Source organism: Triticum urartu, chromosome 4, assembly GCF_003073215.2.
Source record: "Triticum urartu cultivar G1812 chromosome 4, Tu2.1, whole genome shotgun sequence".
In the NCBI taxonomy this organism is placed as follows: Eukaryota; Viridiplantae; Streptophyta; class Magnoliopsida; order Poales; family Poaceae; genus Triticum; species Triticum urartu.
The window spans coordinates 69,457,042-69,481,375 of record NC_053025.1 but is presented as its reverse complement, the minus strand read 5'-3'; the positions used below and the strand labels follow the sequence as shown (position 1 = coordinate 69,481,375).

The following is a 24,334-nucleotide window of genomic DNA, read 5'->3' as shown; positions in this document are numbered from 1 at the left end:
ATGTGTGTGTGCACGCGCGCGCGATCGATAAAGAGTGCCATCGAATTTGTGTGTGCCCACGTCAAAGATATAGAGTGGCTGGCCTACAGGAACGTGAGATAGGACATGTGCAGTTTGTCTCTGTGGCATGGATACCTACCTGCAGCGCTCGACTATCGGTGTGTGGTGGGGGAAGAGGGAGGCCCAATTAACTATAGAGGTACAATGGCTGGTATATGTGCGGAGGAGGAGAGAGGCCTACCTCATGTATTAAGGAGATCGATCTGCCTCATATATTAAGGGAGATCGATCGGCATCCATGCATATGTGCGGGAGAGGAATAAGGTTGGGAGAGAGACAGAGCTAGAGTGTTGGAGGAGGTGGTAGTGGAGTTGCTTCTAACAAATGGTGGGATAGGCTTTCTAGACAAACGGAGGGCATGCCCGCAATATCAATAAGAGAGGAGATGGCTGCTTGTTGTCTGTGCACGTGCGTGTGAGAGACGGGTCAGGAGGCATGCATGAATGATGAGGGGGGATGATGTGGCTATGGTAAGCAGACGTAACTACATAGGAAGATCAATCGCCCTTTGTTAGGGAAAGGAGAGACATAACTTGTGAGGTACGTCGATCGATGTGGGGGGGGGGGTAGTTAAAGTCGATCTAGGTATATGTTGGGAGATCGATCGGTATACATGCATGTGGGTGTTAGAAGCAAATGAGGCATGAGGAGAAGGATAGAGAGAGAGGGATGCATGTAGGAGGTGGTACGAGAAGCATACTATATCGAGGGGGAGGAGTGTGCGAGTACGAGAACGATGGAAAGAGTGGTGGGAGTGAGGCATGGACGGTGACAAGAGAAGAGGGGAAGCTTGTGTTTGTGCTAGGCACACCTGGCTAGAGAGGCATATCGATCGATGTGTGCCGTAAAGAAGGAGCTGGGGGGCCTACACACACCGTGGGTGAACGACCTAAAGTGAAAAGATGAATTTGCGTGATGGAGCTAGAGAATGCTGAGGGAGGGTGAGAGGGATGCAGGCGTGTGCATGCATAAGAGAAAGTTAGTGCTAGCTACAAAGATAAGAGGGTTGTGTGGGTGTAAAAGACGAATAGAGATCATATATACTTCATTATAAAAAGCGAATTCGGATATTTGAAGAATTTATCATAGTGTTTCAAACCGACGCATGTGTGAATATATGTAACGGTGATACGCATGGTGTGGTTATGAACATGTTATACTACATTTAATATATTTTATCTCTACTCTTATAAAAAACGGAGTTGTTGATGATGGTGTGCCTGCCATCCTGCATTATAGTCCGCCCGATTTATATCTGGCGGATAGCAAGGAAACTATGATGGTTGAAGTTGGCAACAATCATAATTGTAGATTCTTATTGAAATAGAGAAACGCATTCAAATTTAGTTCGAATTGCAGCGGTAGTATAGACATTTGGAATGCACTAAAATGTTGGTATGAGTAGGTTACATGCATTATACAGCAAGCGAAAAAATTTAATCGGACATAACATGGATTCATACTCCCTCCTTCCATCTATATAGGGCGTAATGAGATTTTTAAGACCGCCTTTGACTATTGACAAGATTAATAGTACATGGCATGCACAATGTGAAAATTATATCATTGAAAGAACCTTTCATAGACGAATTTAACGGTGTGCTTTGTGTAAGTTGCATGTCATATATCATTACTCTAATATTTGGTCAAAGTTAGCATCGAAAAACGCATTAGACCCTATATAGATGGAAGGAGGGAGTAGCTTTGAATAGCATTTGTATAGTAAAATGGGGCAAGACTCTCTCTTTGTGTGGTGTAAATAGTTTTATTTTTTTGTTTTCTTTTTGGTTGAGGGAACTGCGAAATGATTTGGTATGTACAAGTACAATATTACTACACGTCAGACTTGTCCCTAAAATTGAACCCGCGTCTTGTTATATCCCGAAAATTCAGATATCGTGCTCCCAAAACTGGCGCCTTCACAACCCGTGCCTTGCTATCCCAAAATTACAACGCGCGCGAAAACTCCCTCCAACTGCCAAATCCCGACACGCGAAATCCCCCTTCTAACCCTGAGCCGAAAGGGCCGCTAGTTCAAATCGATGGGGGGTACTTTTGTAACACACCCTACATTTTGGACAAGCGCATCCCTAAGTCATGCTTCACCCCCTCCCGTCGCCCCCTTTTCGCCATTCGAAATCCCAGGCCGCCATAACCTCTCCGCTCCAGCCACGAAACCCCACCCTCCTTCGTCCGCCACGTCACCGCTGCCCAGCCGGAGCCTCTTCCCTGATGACGTCGTCCACCGCAATAGCTCGACGTCCCTCATCCACCTCCCCGGATGAGGATTCGTCGTCCATCTCGCCGTCCCGCCGGTTCAGCCGCCCCGTCCTCCACCTCCAAGGAGCTGCTCCGACGATCCCCTCGTCTATCGCGGCTGCTCTATCCCCACAGCACCGCCTTAACCTGCTCCACTGGAACCGCAGCATCCTCACCGACTCCTCGGACGAAGCCGAGGCCTACTCGGCGCCACCAAAGAGGTTGTACACTCAGCGCATCGCACCTTCTCCTTAACTCGACCTCCCGGCGCCGACGGTGCTCCATCCCGCACCCCCATGGAGTGGGTACCTTGAAGCCGGCGCCGCGGGCGACATCTCCACGGCGGCTCTCCCCCAGTGTGAGGCCCCTTCGGCGGCAACGTCCATACCAGCCGGATCTGCTGCTGCTGCTCCGGCTCTCACTAGCTCGCGCTGCTGCTGCTTCGGCTCTCGCTCGCTCGCCCAGCTGCTGCTGCTCTCCCCCTTGCTCGTGCTGCTGCTCTGCTCCGATTAAGCCACACTTCAGTCGACTGAATCGACTTTTGGGTCAGCCGATTTTCAGGGGATGGGGGGCTCGCCGTAGTTAAGGAAGAACCACCCGCAGCGGGGATGGGGGCTCGCCGGAGAGGTACCCCACTATCTATCTTAGGGTTCAGGGTGGGGGCGGGGGCCTAGAGGGATGGCCGGGGCGGCGGTGGCGAATTGTTTCGGGGCGGCGAGGCGGCGCTGGGGCCGGCGGTTTGGCCGGTGGTGGCTGGCGGCTCAGGGGGGTGCAGGTTGAAGATGAACTGCAGGCCCTCCCTAAACTACATGTCAAGTGCCTCTCTGCTACCATTGCGTTCAGTTTCGACAGTAGCATTCAGATTCCACAGTAAATTTCAATTTCGATAGTTAAGTTCAGAGTCAAGATTTTTTACCTCATCTATTGTAGTCAGGTGGTTTTTGGTGATGTTAATTTTACATCCATTTTACATCATCTATTGGAGATGCTATTAGAATCCCACTTGAGATTGACGATGTCGGTCTTGTGCTGCTTCAGCCTTGACGTCTTACGGCTCACCGGAGCTGCTCCAACGATAGAACGATCCATCACAACCGAGCAGTGCCCTGGACGCCGTCTATAGATTCCTCAGATCTTCCTCCACACCTCCGACAACCACCTCTGCCTCAACTGCTTCAACGACCAACCCAATGATGCTGAGGTCAACACGGCTACGGCAAAGAGGTTGTACACTTGTTGCATCACTTATTACTATACATTCACGTCGATCCATTAGGGCTATTTTGGTTCAACGGAAAAACATCGATCCACTGGTTATTACCATCACTCTAAATTTCTGCATGCTCTCCTTACATAATCCCACCATATTTTTTTCGTATGCATGTCAGATATTGTACACAGTCATGCTGAACATGTAGAGAAAAAGAGAAGAGTTTTGTGCAGTAATACAATGTCATGCAGACATCGCTCCATGGTGGATTCAATGGCTAACCCTCCCCACCCCTCTCCAGATTGTAATCCAGAGGAAGATATCTGTTCTGAGGCGGATTCAGATGCCGCTGACCACTCCTATTTACCCCCCAAGGTGTTTGCTCTACCTTGGCATGATGATGTTAGTCATATCATGCATATGTTGCCTTGAAGTGCCTACTTTTGACATCATATATGTCATCTGCTTAGTTTAGACATGTTCTGTAATGCCACCTGTTTAGTTTCTATATCATATATGGTAATTATGCAGTCTCATGTCTTTTAGCCAGCCATAATATATGTGAAATGTGTAATGCCATCCTGTTTAACCAGGCATCATATATTTGAATGATATCTTGCCCATCCTTTTCTTCATTACATTTCCATTTGTCGACAATGTTTGTACATTAAACTACTCTTCCTGTGAATCAGCCATTTGGGTGGGACATGTAAAAATCTGGAGTGAAAACAAGGCCTTCGGAGCAGACAGTGCTACCTCTCGAAGAAGATCTCTTGTTGGGTCCCGATAGCTCCTCAGAGATGGATTCAGAGAGAGATGACCAGTCCTATTCCCCCACTGAGGTGTATGCTCTAACTCGGCATGGTTATACTGCTCATATCATGCATGCGGTGTCTTGCATTGCATAGTTTAGACATCATATACACAATATTCAACACCATGTTCTTAGTTCAGACATCATATCGAATGCCCTATGTTTAGCATATAAATCACATATGTGAATTAAATGACGCGATCCTGATTACTTAGATAACATGTAGGTGAATTATTTCATGCGATCCTGTTTAGTTATTCATCATATCTTTGAATTATGTTATGCTATGCTATCCAGTTTAGATAGACATCATATATGTGAAATTATGTCATGATATCCGTTTTAGTTAAACAATATACATATCAACTATTTCATGCCCTCTTTTTTCCACACTATCTATTGCATCTGTCTCTCATACAATGTTTGTACATTAAACTATGTTTCCTGTTTATCAGCCATTTGAATTGGAGCGGGTGATGCCAGTATCTAACGGACTAAAAACACGGTCTTCAAATAAAACAATGCTACCTCTTGGTGGAGATAGAACCCCGGTTGTACATGCACAAGAACCAGCCCTACCACACATAACCCAAACTCTCACAGATTGTACCCCTACTGCGATGGACAAAGAATCAGCTTCACCCAATCTAACCCCAACCCCAGCCGATAGTAACCCAGTTCCTGTTGACACAGCACCATCTCCACCAAAGAGCTCCCAAACAAGAGTAGTTAGTAAAGCCGCTCCAGTGCCCAAAGGGCCAGTACTATCACGGCGAACCCCAACTCCACCAGTTAGTACGCCTATTCCTGTGGAGGAAGCACAACCAGCTAGTCGTAGTTTAACATCTATCATATTTGATGTTGTTAAATCGTATGTGCGTATCTTCCCATCTTGGAAATATTATACTGAAGATGAAGGAAAATGCCAGTTGTAGGTGTTTGTCCAGGAGTTATGTGTAATTAATGTTATTCATGGCAATTACTTTGCTTCGTCCCATACATCCTACCTCCATGATGGTTATAATACAGCAAATTTTCCCATTTTTCTCTATAGAGAAGGACCGATTTGGAAACTCGGGATGAGGTAACCTGTGCTAATACCTCTGCTATCTTCAAAAATGCTTGGTGGCAGTATCAGAATTACCTGAAGAAAACGTACTTCACCGGCAAAGAAACTCATCAAATTTCCTTACATTCTCTTGAGACACATTTACTGGACGATGATTGGGAACGCCTTGTTCTGTACTGGTCCTGAACCAAGAATGTGGTAAGGTCTATGAGCTATTTTCTATTTTTAAGTATTATATTCTTGTGTCTTACTGTACTCTGTTCATGTAGAACAAGTGCCTAAACCTGAAGAACAATTGTTCTAATTTAAGATTCCATTGTTATCATAGTTCAAAAAAGCGCTAGGCGTTAATTGTGCATTTTGCCACCGCCTTGCGCTTTACTGACCAAAGCGCATGATTATGCGCAGTTATGCACAGATTATGCATAGTTATGCGCAATGCATTTTGCCAACGCCTAGAGCCTAGGCGTGCTTAAGCGCTCGCTTAGGCGCGCCTTTTTTAACTATGATTGCTTTGCTCTTGTATCACTGTATTTACTCATACAAACTTATTCTTAAATTGAAGGATCCAATCGAAACTCCAATGGCACAGCAGGTATGTTCACGCATGTTTCTTTAACAGGTTTGCTCTTATCAATAGCTCTATTGATTTCAATTTCAATTGTGTATACAGTTGACTTTCATATCATGCACATTACTAGCATCACAACAGAGCCAATAGTGTTGTTGTACATGTAGACCTGTGGTACCATCTGAAATCTTGTTGTGTCGTGTAGTTTCCCACGCTTTGTATTCTTTCACTTCTGCTTTGTCTTGAACTGATATGATTTGAACCGTGTCTCTATTTTGATTTGGCAAGACAATGCAGTGACCATATGACATAGATATATGTTTGTTTGATGCTTTTATTATGTACTAGTACTTGGCAATAGAAGACTTGGTAGTTTAATCCTGTCCGCCTTACTAATGAACTGGTTCACTAAAATGAGTTTCATATACTAGAACATGCTAAACTTGTTATGTGTCTGCTTGTTTCTTCTTTTAGAATGTTGACAGAATATTGGGGAAGAGTGCCTTATTAAGCAATGGTAAAGGAAGTAATGCAGATAAGGTTCAGGATAGTGACACATCCTTGTTGATCTCTAACAAAGCTGATAAAACAGCTAAGGAAGACTATCTTGAAGACAGCGAGACAACCCCAAAGTCCTGTCTTGGTTTAGTGTTCGAGTTACTGGCCACTACTGCTTGCACAAGCTATTCAAACTCACTGTCTGAATCAGTTCGGTTTCTTGAGTCTCAACTACAAGCTGAAAGACATCGATCAGCTGTGCTGCGACAAGAAGCGGAAGGACTGCGGAAGTCCCTGGAGCATTCAGATGCATACTTTCTGGTGCAACAGCAAGCGTTGGAGGATTTTAGCGCCAAACAGGACAAAGCTAATCAGCTTGCTAAGCTTATTGCCAGCATGGTGGATACCCAGGATAACGTTTCTTGAGCTCTTCTGAAGTTGTTTTAGTTATGCTCTTGTTTTGCTGCCGCGTTTATTTGCACTGGTGGCCAATTTTGACGGCCAGTGTATGTAATGTGCTGCTTTGTTCCCTATATTTGCACTGGTGGCGAACTTTGATGCCCAGTGGATGTAATATGTGTAATAGCGGTAATAGGCTAGCGTTAATTGCTTGCTTATTTATTTCCTTATTGTCTTGTTTAGTTGTTTGCTTGTAGTCACTGCAGTTCTTTTTCTGTTTTTTTCTAGTGGCCACAATAGCCTATTTTTGGTAACTAGGCCAAAATAATCATGGCAACACACAGACTGTTGTAACCATGGGCCTCCTGCAGGCCGTATGATCCGTGGGCCTTCGTCCAGCCGTAGGATCCATCGGCCTTCTATACGGCCCTTAGGGTCGATGGGCCTTCTACGGGCCGTAGGGTCCATGGGCCTTCTACGGGCCATACAATCCATGGGCCTTCTATGGGCCGTACTATCCATGGGCCTCATACGGGCCATAGGATCCATGGGCCTTCTACGGGGCGTATCATCATTTCGCCAATCATGGGCCGTACTATTTGTGGACCATAACGGGCCGTTAATAGGCCGTATTTGATAACTCTATGAAAACAGCCCAACGGGTTTTTTTGACATGAAAATGGCCCAACGTATTAACGGTCCGCAAACGGGTCGACTGTAACGACGGGCTGAATTTGGCCCACAAGCAGAGAATGACAGTAACGGGCCGTATGTAACCGAATGTTGCAAATGAACCCAAGAATCAATGGGCCCTGAGAAGGCCGAAAGATAACTTGGGTTGGAAATGGCCCAATGGAATAACGAGCCGTTAATGGGTATAAAGTGATACACTGTTCATTACGGGCCAGTTTCACCACGGGTCGTTAATGGGCCAAGAGTTACAAAGGTCCTCATATGGGCCAAAAGAAGTCATGGGCCACACATGGGCGGGAAGTTAAAACAGGTTGAATCATATTGGACGGCCCAAATGACGCTACTGGGCCTAATTCGGATAGGGCGTAACGGGCCTTGGGTTAGCGGGCTGTAAATGGGCTATATGCGAACTGGCCGTTAACAGGCTTTCCGTGGGCCGGCCCGCAACCTTTTGACCAAGTCAAACGGGCTGGCCTTTTCACAGGAATGGGCCTCTGTTGGGCCATGCCACGTGTCGCCGTGTCATAGGCGCCTTCGGTCCAATGAGCGGATGACATCTGTCCCAACGGTGAGCCGACACATGTTTCCTACAGCCAATGATGATTTTACACGTGGAAAATCCCCATTGGTCGGGGCTGTTAATGGGTTATCGGATCCAAAACCCGACCCGATAGCTTAACGGCGTTCCGTTACGGTGGATGCCACGTGTCGGTCACCCTTGACGAAAGCACTTTTGTGACGCGCGATTTATCGTCATGGAAGTGGACAGTTCCATAATGATAATTTTGGTAATGTCATGGAACACTTCTACGACAGCACAGGTATGACTATCTTGATTCTGTCATAAAATCGTCATGGATGTACATGCATGACAAAAAACGCGACCTACTGTGACAAACACGTATCATCACGGAAGTGTATTTTTTGTAGTGAAAGATCCTGATATATATAGCTAATTGGATGTGAGTCTTCATGAACTATTATTGTTGACATTACCCTTGAGGTAAAACATTGGGAGGCAAACTATAAGCCCCTATCTTTCTCTGTGTCCGATTAAAACTTCATACCCATAAATATTGCATGAGTGTTAGCAATTGTGAAAGACTAAAAGATGGTTGAGTATGTGGACTTGCTGAAAAGCTCTTATATTGACTCTTTCCTATGTTATGATAAATTGCAATTGCCTCAATGACTGAGATTAGAGTTTGTTGGTTCTTAATGAAGTTTATGATTCATACTTGAAATTGTGATTGAATTGTTACTTTAGCATAAGAGACCATATGACAATATATATATATAGCCGGTCTATTCTGATAATATTATCAGAATAACTATTCTGATAACACTTCCGTACTGCACTCTCAACGCAAGTGCACGTCATTGTTTGAACCAAGTGTGTTGCAGTACTGAGGCGAGTGAACTTCCAGTGGCAAAAAAACTGCACGCATTGTTTTTTCTGGTACTGTTTTCTCTCTTGTTTTTTAACCGTTTGTCGGAACGAGGCGTGTAATATATCGTTGAAAAGCTATGGATTAGGCGCAACTTCTCCATGTTGAACACTTTTCGAGATTCCTCACGGTTTAAGAGCAGTTTTGAAAATGGGGCAGCCCACAACGAGTGGCAGCGAGCGTTTTTTCACATATTTTTCTAAACCGCTTGTCGGAATGAAGCAAATGATACACCGTTGGATACATATCATCGAGGCGCATCTTTTTCATATCTATTTCTTTCTCTAATTCCTTACGGTTTAAGAGCAATTTCAAATTTACTAAATCATGGAACTCTGTTTTTTTTGAAATTTTTGCAATTTTCGTTACTGTTTTCGCTCTAGTTTTTTAATTGTTTGTCGAAACGAGGCGTGTAATATGTCGTTGGAAAGCTATGGACAAGGCGCAACTTTCACATGTAGAAATGGTTTTGAGATTCCTTACAGTTTTAAGTTAATTTTGAAAATCGTGTGGCAGACGACAAGTGGCAGCAGCCGTTTTTCGCAAAATTTTTACAAACCGGACATTGAAATGATTCAAATGATATGTCGTTGGAAAGATATCGACGAGGCGCAACTTTTTCATGTAGAACACTCTCTCTAATTCCTTACGGTTTAAGAACAGTTTTAAATTTACCGAAATGCGAACACTCTGTTTTTCGCGACACCCAAATCGACGTGGGTACTTCATCCGACTGAAAACCGCACTGCATCGGACGGAAAACCACACTGCATCAGACGGGCAAGAGAACCGCATGGTTTCTTTTATTCGAACGTAATTTTTTCAAGGACGAGAAAGTAGAGTGCACTTCACGTCGGGTGTAAATGAACCACAACACTATCAAGAAGTGAACCACATTATTTTTTCCGCTTTCCATAACAAGTTTTTTGCACTTATGGGATGAACAACATCACACAGCCTACCGCACTGCTTTAGAATGAAAACCGCACTACATCGGATGGGCAAGCGAGCTGCATAATTCCTTTTGTCGGACGTAAATTTTCTTCGAGTTTTTGTTGTATTTTTTTCTAATGTTTTTGTGATTGAGAATGGACTGCAGAAATGAGGGAAGGGAACCACGACATATATCCAAAGTGAACGTCGATGTTGAATGAAGTGAGCTGCATGTTTTTTTTACATCATTGTCGTCTGCTCTGAACCATGGGAGTAGTGCACTGCACCGATAAAAGAAAACCTCTTCATGGGACAAAAGTGAACCTCTTCGATAAAAAATCATACAAAAAAAATCAGGCAGTAGAAAAATATTTTCACTGCAGCACACAACCATACGAACTGCATGGGCTACATCCGCCGTTGACCTGGTACTCTACGCATTACATACAGGCATACATGTCTGCGACGGAGAAAAATCTATAAAAAATGACACCATACAGGCATATAGGTACACACTCACACACACACATACATTGCCGTCCACTACGCCCAATTCAGCACTGAAGCACCATGAGCTATAAACTGCACTGCCAATGCATAACCAAAGCTGAATGTAATAACATTACTTGCACTCGAGAAACTTAGTCAGAGTTTAATTTCTAAAGTTTCTTAACACACAGAAAACTCCAAACTGCACTGCATATCTGGAATGGGTAAAAACTCCAAAGTGCACGGCCACGGATCCAAGCTCTGAATCCGAGCTCAGGCATGTGGCCATGATGCTGCCGCTGTGGAGGGGTGGTGTCGCTGCTCTTCCATCGGGAGTCACCGGTGAATTGCACGGCCATGACGAGCGTACTGCATGACCGTTATGTAAAGGGGTGGGGTTTGCTCTCACCAGTGTCAGGGAGCTGCACGTACCGTGTTGATGAACTGCGCGGTCGCCCCGGGTGCACTGCACGGAGAGGGTGAGAGGAACTGTAGGTAGACACGTAGCGGGGGCCTCGTCGTCTCTTTCTAGAGGTCGTTGATGCCCAGCCAGCGACCTCGTGGCGAGATGGAGCCGCGTGGGGGGAGGGTGTGGCCATTCGAGATCCCTCAGGACGCCTGGATCCGTCGTCGGAGGGTCGTCAGATGTGGATGGACCTCCTACCACCACCTCACCGGCAGAAGTCCAGTGGAGCACCCCTTGATGTGATCTAGTGGCATGGGGATGAGGCTGCCAGCCGACGCAGTATTCGGTGAACTGCAGGTAGGGGAGGAGTTAGCTGCGGGGGTGACTGTCATGAACTACAGGTAGGGGAGGAGTGAGCTGCGGGGGTGACTGCCGCTGCTAGGGGGAGGCGATGGAGGAGTGGGTGGGAGCACCTGATTTGGATCCGGAGGCAGGCGATGTGCATCCGGTCTCTTCGGCGTGGTTCGTAGCGGCTCGATGGGGGTGGGGATGAGAGGATGGGATGCTGAGGCGTCGGGCAGGAAGTGACTGCTAGGGCAGGGTGGGTCCTGGGCGGCGGAGGGAGGAGGAAGTTGGAGCGAGGGTGCTCCTGCTGCACGATGAAGGTGGAGCGGGGCGAGGTACCAGAGGGAAGAAGAAAGGTGGGCATCAGGGGAGCTTTGCCGCCCATGGCGAGGTCGGGGTGGCCTACCTCATCGTGAGGTGCAGGCGCGCGGGAGGGGGGTGCGGGTGCCCGGGATCCGACGCCTGCAGGGGGCATGTCGGCACGATTTGACCAGGGTCGCCTGGATCCTTCACCGGAGCATCGTCGGAGGAGAAGGTGGCGTGGATTGGAGCCGCGTCGCCTGGGAGGATGGGGTGGTCGGGGCGTCGTGGTGGTCGGAGCTCCGTAGTAGTTGGCGGCGTCGGGGGAGTGGGTCGTGGGTGAGGAAGAAGGTAGTCGGGATGGGGTGGGGGAGGTGCAAACGGATAAGGTCTAGACGTGGGGGTGGGGTGGATTTTGTTTTTGTTGGGGCGGTTCGGTTCGTAGGTGGACGCGGCGTGGGGTGTTAGCAGAATAAGCGAAAGTGTCATCAGAATAAGACTCTTAAGGGTGTTATCATAATAGACCCACCCTATATATGTTGCTGCTCTAAGAATGATCATGATGCCCTCATGTCTGTATTTTATTTTTATCGACACCTCTATCTATAAACATGTGGACATATTTTTCGATTTCGGCTTTCGCTTGAGGACAAGCGAGGTCTAAGCTTGGGGGAGTTGATACGTCCATTTTGCATCATGCTTTTATATCGATATTTATTGCATTATGGGCTGTTATTACACGTTATGTCACAATACTTATGCCTATTCTCTCTTATTTTACAAGGTTTACATAAAGAGGGAGAATGCCGGAAGCTGGAATTCTTGGCTGCAAAAGGAGAAAATATTAGAGACCTATTCTTCACAGCTCCAAAAGTCCTGAAACTTCACGGAAGTTATTTCCAGAATATATAAAAAATACTGAGCGCAAGAAGTACCATAGGGGGCCACCCACCAGCCACGAGGGTGGGGGCGCGCCCTACCCCCCTGGACGCGCCCCCTGCCTCGTGGGCCCCCCTGGTGGCCCTCTTATGCCCATCTTCTGCTATATGGACTCTTTCGTCAGAGAAAAAATCATAAGCAAGCTTTCGGGACGAGACTCCGCCGCCATGAGGCGGAACCTTGGCGGAACCAATCTAGGGCTCCGGTAGAGTTGTTCTGCCGGGGACACTTCCCTCTGGGAGGGGGGAATCATCACCATCGTCATCACCAACAATCCTCTCATCGGGAGGGGGTCAATCTCCATCAATATCTTCACCAGCACCATCTCATCTCAAATCCTAATTCATCTCTTGTATCCAATCTTTGTATCCAAACCTCAGATTGGTACCTGTGGGTTGCTAGTAGTGTTGATTACTCCTTGTAGTTGACGCTAGTTGGTTTACTTAGTGGAAGATCATATGTTCAGATCCATTATGCATATTAATACCCCTCTGATTATGAACATGAATATGCTTTGTGAGCAGGGACGTCTCCAGGAATTTGGGGGCCCGGGATGAAATACAAAATGGGGTCCTAAAATTTTAAAATTCGTACAACTAAAGAAGTATCCAAGGAATATCTCATATTGCAGTGGACAAATAATACCTCCTGGCTATCCAAGGAAAACCTCATGCCAAAGCATATATATATATATATATATATATATATATACATAAACACTATTCTGAACATGGGATCAGAATAATATTCTGATCACAACCTGACCTGCCCCGCTAGTAGTACGTTGAACTTCCTTGTGAACTAGGTTGAACTTCCGCCAACATTGCCCAAATGGGGCTTGCGATATACCGTTGGAAAGCTATGGACCCCAATATCATGACCCAACTTAAATTTTTGGCAAAATATAAGCGGTTTAAGAGCAGTTGAAAACCGTTTTTTCTTCGCACAAAAAACGTGAATCATATTTTCGATCGCATTTGTAAACCGTTTATCGGAATGAGGCATATAATATGGCGTTGGAAAGCTGCTGCAAAACCGCTCCTTCCACATGTTGAAAGTTTTCTCTAATTCCCTATGGTTAAAGAGTAATTTGAAAAAACGTAAAATTTCGTAAACCGAACAGCTGAGTTCGTTTTTTCGATGTCATTTCTAAACGGCTAATCCAATGGAAGCATACGATACGGCGTTGGAAAGCTTATGAAAATGCGCTACTTTTTCATCTGGATTTTTTTTTTCTAATTTTGAATGGTTTAAGAGTAGTTTAGAAAATGGTCCAAGTCCTACCGAGTTCGTATTTTCGAGCTAATTTTTTAACCGTGCATCCGAATGCAGCAAATGATATGGCGTTGGAAAGCTTGAACAAATGCGAAACTTTTTTGTATGTCTTGTTTCTCCCAATTCTTTATGGTTTTAAGTTAGTTTCGAAAACGGAGAAAAACGTATTTTCGCCGTAATTTCTACAAACTTTATCGGAATGGGGCAAATAATATACCGCTGAAAAGCTACGGAAAATGCGAAACTTTTTCATGTTAATGGTTATGCCTTTATCGCGAAACAGATTCTTCGAAAATGCACCGCGTCAAGAACCTGAACTTCTCGGCGCGTGTACCTGAACTTCACTCTGTTTTTCACGTGATTTTTTTGCTCGTAGGTCTCCATCCACTGCTCGTAACTCTCCATCCACTCACCGGAATTGAGCAAGTGATATACCAGTGGAAAGCTGTTGTAAGCACATAACTTTCCCGTGTTGATCGTTTTTTCATACTCGTGATGATTTTGAAAGTTTTTCATCTGAAATTCCTTCAGCGTAGTAGTTGAACTTCATACTGTTTTCACGTTGGACTTATGTGACGTATTTTCATTTGTAATTTTCTCATCCATTCGTCAGTGTTACACAAATGATATTCTTGTTGTACAAACCTCTCTCACAATAATTTTTTTAACTTTCTCCGACGGAGTACTTGAACTTATAACGACAACAAATTTAGCTTTTGCATTTTTATTCTTTTTTAATACAAAATGCACATCGTGTAGAACGTGAACTTCTCGTAGTTTATCAACCTGAACTTCTCTCGGTTACGTGAAAATATCTAAGTTTTTTATAAATATTAATCTGAATTTTTTAATCCTTTTTTGTGATTTTTGAAGCGCTCCATTTTTAAAAGTTTAACTTCTTGTTATTTTATTTTTGAACTTCTTGCTTCCATTGTTTCATAATGAGGGAAATTTGAGTTTTCTATAATCATCGAACTTCTCCATCTTTTTAATATGGACTTCCTGGGTTTTTTCTTAATCTTTTTTATGAATAAAAATATATTAAGACACCAAAACAACATTTTTGTGTGTGTTTTTGTATTGGTTTGCATGTCAAAGCACATCATATTTAGAAATTGAACTTCTCCTTTTCTTTTTGTTTTCTTTCAACATTGTTTAGCACGTCCAACCACGTCATCTTTAGAAATTGAACTTCTCCTTTCTTATTGTTTTCTTTCAACATTGGTTTGCACGTCGAACCACTTCATATTTAGAAATTGAACTTCTCCTTTTCTTTTTGTTTTCTTTCAACATTGGTTTACACGTTGAACCGTGTCATCTTTACAAATTGAACTTCTCGCTTTCTTTTTCTTTTCTTGCATGTTTAAATTTATTTTTGAACTTGCTGAGATAACACACTTGACCTTCTCGAACACAACATTTTGACCTTCGCAAAACATAAATTAAAGCCAAACTTTTGACCTACAAAGCATGTACAATTTTCTCCACTTTTTCAAGAATAAACGTTGAATCGCCCCGTTAGTTTGACATGAACTTCTGTTGCACATTTTCAAATGGCAGTTTGATTTTTCTTTTTCAAAAGCACATTGAGCATTTTTATTATGGCCTGGGCGGTCCGTTTTTTGTTCATAGATGAATTTATTCAGTATGTGGTACACGTGAACTTTAAGAATTTCTGAAATATGAACTTCGCATTCTATTGAAATTCAAGAAAATTACACACAGCAATACACATACACTTCGTGTGCTACATGTATTTACACAATGACGAATGCACACATCTGAAAGAGCATAAAGTTCTCACACAGAGTTCAAAAATAGAGTGAATTTTTTCCACAAGAAATGTTGGTCGTTTTTGGTAGGGACCTGTACAGTTTTTCAATTGGTTTGCACGTTGAACCACGTCATCGTTAGAAACCGAACTTCTCTTTTTCTTTTCTTCTGATAAAAACACAACATTATAAAGGAAATAAAAATTCCTTTTTGCAATCCTTTTGCACGGGGAACCATCCTCACATCAAGGAATGAACATACTGTTTTGCAATGAAGATATGCATTTAAAAAAAACACACACACACATATACAATACACACTTGACCTTATGCAACACAACATCTTGACCTTCGCAAAAACAAAAAATTTAATCCAAATAAATCGCGCACTAGTACAAGCACAACAGAACTGCAGGTTCTAGGGAAGTCGCCAAGCATGGCTGCCGGAAAGGCTCGGCGGAAGGTCAGAGAGAGGAGCCAGGGAAGGTCGCACGTGGAGCAAGAATAGGGAAGCTTTGTTGTTTTCTAATTTTCCCATAGCCTTCACGTTGTGTTCTTGTAGCATTAACATGCAGTAGCACCTCCATGCGTTAGCGAGCAGGACTGCCGGAGATGTTACTAGATACAACTCCAGGTGTGCAGCAGGTCACAGAAGCGTCACGAATGTAGCTGCAGAAATTATCACCAAGCGCGTCCAAAAAAGTACAGGGACTGCAACATGGGCACGAGGAGAGAACGACATGTTCGGTAACCTGCAAATGACCATTTGTATGAATTTTTTCAGATTCAAGCTAGTACCGGTGGAGTATAACAACAAAGAAAACATTGACTACACAACATCATATCCTTTAAACACCTTCTGTTAAGTACGGTGAACTGCAACAGTCGCTCTGGTCGAACTTGGCATCCATCAGGATCTTATTCTCGACACCGATCTCTCTGTATCTCTGCGCCTCTGTTGAGGACAGGAGAATGAGATAAGGGAGAGAGAAGCATGTGGAGGAAGGGGGAGGCGCACCCCTCCACCATCAAACTGCTCTACTTTTTTAATATTTGGAATACACAATTTTACAAAAAGAAACACAATATGTGGCCACTAAGAAGAAATATTGAAACCAGTAGTTCGATAAAATCAGCGGCTCTCATGTACAACCCAATGTATCATGCGGATGAGCTTCAGGTAATTCCCAGTACATAATTGAAAAGGCTAAGAAAAACTAGTGCTCGCCATATAGCTAGCTACCATCAAGTTTCATGCATTTCAGAAACTCCTCAAACCAGAAATTTTTGGTAAGCTGTAGCTTTTTGAGGAAAGGGCAAGAGAGAGCAAAACCATCATTTTCTTCCAGACTGATGTGACCATTTTTAGCTCTAGCACAATGATCAGCACATGCCACACAGTGCCAATATAGTATTTGTGTGGAATAGAAGCACAAGGAATAAGCGACCACATCACTTGAACTGAATATCATCAAAATAAACATACTAGAGAAATAATCTGATCAAAACCCAGGATTATGGCCATATGGTAGTTACAGAGCATTGAATAATAGAGTTTGCAATAATGTTCTTACTTGGAAGGTGCTTGCACCCAAATATGGACTGCAGCGGGAGGATGAGGATATGCATGCCTCTGCAGGCGGGCGCACACACACATGAGCACGCACACATATGATCAAACTGAAGTTGTTCTTAAAAAGCAAGAGGAATTCCAACCATCTTGTTGGACCTTCCACGAGTATTTTGTTTGGCCTGCCCGATGAGTACTATCTGAATAGCCCAAGAAAATCGAGAGAAGTAGAGAGAACGAATGCGTTTATCTTCTTACCTACAGCCGCCGGGGAGGAGACCAGAACATCACCCTGTTTTTCTCCCCCTCATCTCATTCTCGTGTCCTCAAGAGAACATCACCGCCTCCTGTCGTGCTGCAGCACCTCAACGGTACAGTGGGTCGGTGATAGCGCAGGAGCTGGCCGGTGACTCAAGAAGACCAGATGCGACAAGGTGGCAGGACCCGGCGGAGGTGCGCGATGGCCTATGGCGGCTGGTGTGCGGGGAGCCAGGCGCCGCCCCAAATCCTGCCTCCACCAGGCGCGGGGTGGTGGAGGCGTGAGGTGGACGACGTCTGGAGGAGCGGCGGGATCCGACGAGGCGTGTGGGGATTCTGGTGAGGTCGCGCGGCAGGGGACGGGGATCCAGGAGGTGGCGCGGCGGCGGAGGAATCTGGGGAGTGAGCGCAGCGCGCCGGGGAAGATGGCAGCGGTGGCGCTTGGGAGCCGGCCTGGACCCGGCCATGGGGAGGCTCGCCGGCCGTTGGGAGGAAGGGGAGGCGCACAGCTGTGGGGATGGCTGCGGCTGGGAATCGAGGAGAGTGGGGAGAGGTGGGGAATATGGGTTCTTTTTTTGTTTGGGCTTTTCATTTTTTGTTTCGCTGCGGGTCGGGGAGTTCAGGAACATCTGGCTCGCGTCTTATAAGGGCTGCTGTGATCCAAATATATATATATATGTATAGGACTGGGCTATTCTGTTACTAGTAACAGAATATTATTCTGTTACCATCCGTTCTTATATACGCATGCGCGAAGAATTCAGTCCACACACCACGCACCATATCTCGAGCCGCGATCCACCACCGCCCCCCTGCTTCCATCCGCCGCCGCCCCTTGCTTCCAGCGCTGGCCCTCTTCCCCAGCGTGCCACTAGGCCCTCCCCCATCGCCATCTTCAACGCGCCGCCGTCGCTAGCCCTCTGCCCAACGCGCCGGGGGCCCTTCACGTCCCATCTCCGGCGACAAGCCGCCCCCGCTGGACCCCGAGCGCGGCCGCCCCTCCGACTATGCTGAGTACGTCAGTCTGTCAGTTCGCCGGTGGGAACCGCAAGTCAGGACCCCATCTTCCACCCCGCCTCCCACCTCTCGGCCGTCGCGCGCCTCCCACCCTCCGACCGCTGCGCGCCTCCCTTCCCCGTCCGCCGCACGCCTCCCACCTTCGGGCCGCCGCGCGCCTCCCTTCCCCTGCCGCCGCGCACTGTCGATGGCGGCATGCCTCATTTCATCGCTCCATGGATCGGTGCTCACCTCGAAGGCGCTGTGGACACAGTGGTGCTACTGCATCGCCTCCTTCCCGTGCTTACAGGTTGGCCTCCTCCTTAGCCCCTTCTGCCCCGAGGAGGACAACATCCAGCACAGACCGTTCACCGCCACTACCCCGGGCAGTTCACCACTGTCACCCTCGGCCATTCACCCCTGCTCCCGACTTCCCTTCCATTCCTCAGGTACGTGCACCGCACCCAGCCCGCCCAATTCGGCAGTCTGCTATGCCGCTTAGGATTTCTTTCTTGTCTATTGTTGAAATTCCGCTAGCGGTCTGGCTGGAGAGAGGCTACTTGCTTTCAAGGCTTGTCTCGATGCTGCTGCTTGCTGAATTCCGAGGGCGATTAGTGATCTCGGCAGGGGAAAATTGATGTTCTGTTTAGCCCAGTTCAGCTTAAGGAGGAGTGCGTATATAGGAGGTCTTCAGTGCTTTGTCTTATACCACCATTCATGTGGGGAAGCATAATCTAGTCTGTATCATGAAAGGTTAATTTTGCTGCCGCTGGTTGGATTTTGGGGCCTGCAACAGTTTACATCTAGACATTTTCTCCATTTTTGCATTTTATTTTTGCACCATCTCCGTTTGCCTGTATATATACCTGGATGTGCTAATAATCAGTTTGACTGTATCATTTCAGCTAGTTAAAATTTTCTCGGTTCATCTAGTTAAATTGTCCTAGTTCCAATATATTTACTGTGCCAAGAAAAGTCAAAATATTAGTTAATCATGCTTCCATTTCCTCCAAACAAAAAATGACTCTGAAGATTATGTCTTTCCCCTTGCATAACAACACATGGAATTACTTCTACAAACCCAGCTAGTGTGAGCGACAAAATGGAAATCACAGTACATAAGGAAAAGAATTATGCACCGTGTATCAACCCCCAAGCAACTGACATTTGTTAAAGATGGACTTCTGTCGCATAAACAACAATAACATGCATTCAGGATGTTGTCCATCGTCATTGAATGATTAAATCACACACACACATATGCTAGTAGGTAGCGCTCTTAAAAAGTGAGTTTATTCCTACATATATGTACTAGTGACACTACTCTTGAATAAAATTTCTCCTTTTGCAAAAAGTAGTTTGTGCAAAAAGAAGCAAAAGTCATGTTTACCTAGTCTGCAGAAATGATGCTTGCTAGGAGTTTGTTCTAATGCCTATGTGAACAGAACACTTTTATTTCTTGTTTTCTTTATACTGAGAAGAAACCTTGTGAAGGTTTAGGGAAACAGAAGGGCTCACCAACAAAAGCCACTAAAAAAGTTTAGAATAATATTGGGGAGGATCAAGTGCAAGAATACAAAAAGTTCAGAGTTGAGGAAGCGGAAAAGTTCATAGGCCTCTCATGTTCAAAAACACGTGCCGCTGGCCACTAGAGATGTGCCGCCGCCATTGCCCATCCAAAACCATTGTGCATATTGAGTTTCTTTGTCAAAAGCTTGCATCGATGGCTAACTCCGTACTATTATTTTACCTACTATTATGCTAATGTTGTACTGGTGCTCTTGCTTATTAAGGCATGCATCAATAGTCAATCTTGAACTGGATGTGCTATTCTATGTTCGGTGACTAGAGCGTTTCTTTAATGGATGTGTTCTTTGGCTGAGGAAGTCAATGTTATGTTTTTTCATACTTTCAACAAAAAATATCTATAAGTTCAAAATGTATAACCCTATAAGTTCATTGAAAAATAGAAACAAAAAATAGTGCATGAGCAAGTAGCCGCCCCGCATTGGACGTCAACGTTATGTTGTTTTCATACTTTCAGCTCACATTGTAGCTTTTTTCAGTTCAATGGATTCCAAAAAGGAAACAATTGTGGATGGGTGATGAATCAACTTCCTGTACTATTGTGCCATGAGCATTGGACAACCCCGACCACCGGCACCACTGCTTCCCGACCTCCTGCTTGCATCGCCATCTCCTGGTGGGGCTCTGCCACCGGAGCACCCTGGCCGTTCACAGCCACCACTCCAGGCTGTTCAACGCCACCACCCCAGGCCGTTCATTGCCAGCAGCACCCTGGATCCCACCCCTCACCCTAGGAGTTTCAGTTATCGAGTGAGTTTTTCAGTCCAACTTGAGCTTTCAGTCCATGTGTCGCCTGTTGTTGTGGCCGGTCTCTAGGTACATAGAGATGTTCCTATTCATGCATGTAGTGCTGCTCCGTTAAATCACTTGTTCATCTTGTTTGTTCCAACCACGCTGGATGCCTAGTACTAGTAGCTTGCACTAGCCTATACATGAGTATCTCAAGCCATTGTTAATAGATGTGAGTAGTACTGATTGTTTTGATTGAGTTGGCGTCTTTCACACCAAGTTTAGGTTCCAGATTGCCAAAAGTTCGAAGATAGTGAGATGGATGGGAAACTACCAGACAGAGATGATATTGGACAAAGCAAAATTAGTAAAAGAAAGAAAACGCTAGAAGTTCAACTAGGGTAACTTAAAAAGTTCATGAAAAATAAATATAGAAGTTCAAAGAAGAGGGTCGGAAAAGATTTGGGAAAAGACACACACCAAAAAACATGGGAAAAGGTCAGTTCAAAAAAACTTGCCATAAGTAGTTAAGAGTTTATTTGGAGTGGTTAGCAATTCGGTAACTAGAAAAAGGACACATCAGTTCAATTCTACTTGCCAGAAGTAGTTAAGAGCTTATTTGTTGTGGTTAAAAAATCAAGCTAATTTTCTGTAGTTCTCAGGTTAGAAAAGGTCTCATTTCACTTTGCTAAAGTCCATCCAGAATCTTGTAATCCTATGTGGTCTCTGGCAAGGTATGCACAGAATGATATCTAACTCGATGAGTGTAATGTGTTTTCTCACTTCCAGGCCTGGGGATGTTTTTTCATTTGACATACTTCAAGTATTTTGTGGGTAAGTAAACCAATCATGTTTTGTAGTTCGAAGGGAAATCATAATAAGTTCTAAGGAAATAAATATAGAAGTTCATATTTCGAAACAAATGAAGTATTTGGAAAGTAAAATGAATTATTTCAAATTACATAACTTTTTATCTTTCGTTGCGAATTTGTAATGTTATTGTACATGAACTTGTGCATGCTAATTGGTGGCTATTATGTGTGTGTAGGGTACATCCAACGACAATGAGCAGGCGACAAGTGTATTGATGAGCAGCGGGACGGTGGCATGGATCAGTTGAGTAGGTGTGCGTAGTTCAAGTTCACCAGTATTTGTAAATGCTGGTAGCAATACTAGTATTTACAAATTTGTAACCTAAGAACTCAGCTTGCATCTCGTTACTTCTATGGAAGAACTGACGTAGTAATATTATTGGACCAACCACTAACTTGAGAATTAGACATGGTGCTCAGTGTATTCTCTCAATCTTGGTTGTTCTTGCAGTGCTTATAAGCTTGAAAACTTTGATGAATCCAGCCCGAACTGAATCATGTCGGTGAGTCAGGCGCTGGGCCAACCACTGTCATTTGTCTACCTCCTTCCCGGTGAGCCCATGCTCTTCTGCTCTTGACGCTTGAGCCGCCTGCAATTCTTTTCTCTGTTCAAAAATTCCCAAAGCATCAGCAATTCTTTTCTCTGTTCAAAAATTCCCAAAGCATCAGTACTTTGTATCTGGATACACCATGTTTCTGCAAATTTCCATTATGCTTGTATGTACAAAATGTGTGCATTTACTACTTTTGATTTGTTGTAGTGCAGAGAAGTTACCTTATTGCAGGCTGACCTGGAGGTGGCTCCTCCATGTCGACACAATTACAGGACCAACGTGCTACTGACCACGCAAGCTTCCTCAAGGAGCTCGTGCCCAACGATACTAAAAGGAAAAACTGCTCCAGTTTTGAACTACTTATTCAGTCATGCTATTACTGAGTGAAAAATTGAGTGAAAGTGTATTGCAATTGATCTCTCTTAGACCCTGTCAATCCTCTATCTATCCTTTCTTTGCTTTTTTTTGGTCTGTAATTCAAGAACTTTGACCTTCGTAATTCGGTTTTTGGTTAATTTGTTCTGTTGGGGAACGTTGCAGAAAACAAAAAATTTCCTACGGTTTCACCAAGATCCATCTAGGAGTTCATCTAGCAACGAGTGATGGGATTGCATCTACATACCTTTGTAGATCACGCGCGGAAGCGTTCAAAGAACGGGGATGAGGAAGGCGTACTCGACGTGATCCAAATCACCGGAGATCCTAGCGCCGAACGGACGGCACCTCCGTGTTCAACACACGTACGGTCAGCGTGACGTCTCCTCCTTCTTGATCCAGCAAGGGGAAGGAGAGGTTGAGGAAGATGGCTCCAGCAACAGCACGACGGCGTGGTGGTGGTGGAGCTGCAGTACTCCGTCAGGGCTTCGCCAAGCTCTACGGAGGAGGAGGAGGTGTTGGAGAGGGAGAGGGAGGTGCAGGGCTTAGGTGTGGCTGCCCTCCCTTCCCCCCACTATATATAGGGCCAAGGGAGAGGGGGGGCGCAGCCTTGGCCCTTCCTCCAAGGAAGGGTGCGGCCAGGGAGGAGTCCATCCTCCCCAAGGCACCTAGGAGGTGCCTTCCCCCTTTAGGACTCTTCCTTCCCCTCATCTCTTGGCGCATGGGCCTCTTGGGGCTGGTGCCCTTGGCCCATATAGGCCAAGGCGCACACCCCTAGAGCCCATGTGGCACCCCGGGGCAGGTGGACCCCCTTGGTGGACCCCGGGACCCCTTTCGGCACTCCCGGTACAATACCAATAATGCGCGAAACCTTTCCGGTGACCAAACCAAGACTTCCCATATATAATTCTTTACCTCCGGACCATTCCGGAACTCCTCGTGACATCCGGGATCTCATCCGGGACTCCGAAAAACATTCGGGTTACTGCATATACATATCCCTACAACCCTAGCGTCACTGAACCTTAAGTGTGTAGACCCTACGGGTTCGGGAGACATGTAGACATGACCGAGATCGCTCTCCGGTCAATAACCAACAGCGGGATCTGGATACCCATGTTGGCTCCCACATGCTCCTCGATGATCTCATCGGATGAACCACGATGTCGAGGATTCAAGCAATCCCGTATACAATTCCCTTCGTCAATCGGTATGTTACTTGCCCGAGATTCGATCGTCGGTATCCCAATACCTCGTTCAATCTCGTTACCGGCAAGTCACTTTACTCGTACCGTAATGCATGATCCCGTGACCAGACACTTGGTCACTTTGAGCTCATTATGATGATGCATTACCGAGTGGGCCCAGTGATACCTCTCCGTCACATGGAGTGACAAATCCCAGTCTTGAACCGTGTCAACCCAACAGACACTTTCAGAGATACCCGTAGTATACCTTTATAGTCACCCAGTTACGTTGTGACGTTTGGTACACCCAAAGCACTCCTACGGTGTCGATGTACTAGAGTAGGGGTACCCTAGTATCCCGAACTTGTGCACGGGCAGTCGCAGCGTCCCGCGGCAAGGCTTGCCGGGTGACCGCCAAGATCCTCCGTGGTTCCTTTGGAGCCATTCAAGAACAAAGTGTCCAAGCCAAGAAGACAAGACCCCGGCAAGAGGAGCTTGCCGGGAAGGCCACTCAAGGCATTTCAAGGAACTTGCCGCAGCGCACCACGCGTTCCGGCAAGACCCGGTGAGCGACAAGCTCCCGGACGCGACAAGACAACGACCGCGGAAAGGCGCTTGCCGCGGCAAGCCACCTCTCCGCGCCCGCGCTCCAGCACATCCACTAACGTGTTGCTCTGGGGCCCTTCCAGGCGTACGTGGCGGAAGGCTGTGCAGCTAGGGACGTGC

The 24,334-nt window shown here is 45.7% G+C and overlaps 1 protein-coding gene across 15 annotated transcripts; it reads left to right on the top strand.

Moving 5' to 3' along the window:
• Window positions 1-18,094: 18,094 nt before the first annotated feature.
• On the top strand, window positions 18,095-22,482 carry LOC125550725. Of its 15 annotated transcripts, none has more exons than XR_007301810.1 (6): window positions 18,095-18,753; window positions 20,371-20,641; window positions 21,410-21,454; window positions 21,669-21,735; window positions 21,944-22,044; window positions 22,259-22,482. XR_007301810.1 is itself a non-coding variant. In XM_048713794.1 (3 exons), the coding sequence occupies exons 1-3, from the start codon at window positions 18,316-18,318 to the stop codon at window positions 21,997-21,999; spliced, it is 561 nt and encodes a 186-aa protein (XP_048569751.1). In that variant the 5' UTR covers window positions 18,095-18,315; the 3' UTR covers window positions 22,000-22,482. The 15 variants fall into 15 exon arrangements, 2 of the variants coding, with proteins under 2 accessions (XP_048569751.1, XP_048569752.1); XR_007301807.1 differs by having other exon boundaries at window positions 21,669-21,744; XR_007301808.1 differs by having other exon boundaries at window positions 21,669-21,744; window positions 22,254-22,482.
• The last annotated feature ends 1,852 nt before the right edge of the window (window positions 22,483-24,334 follow it).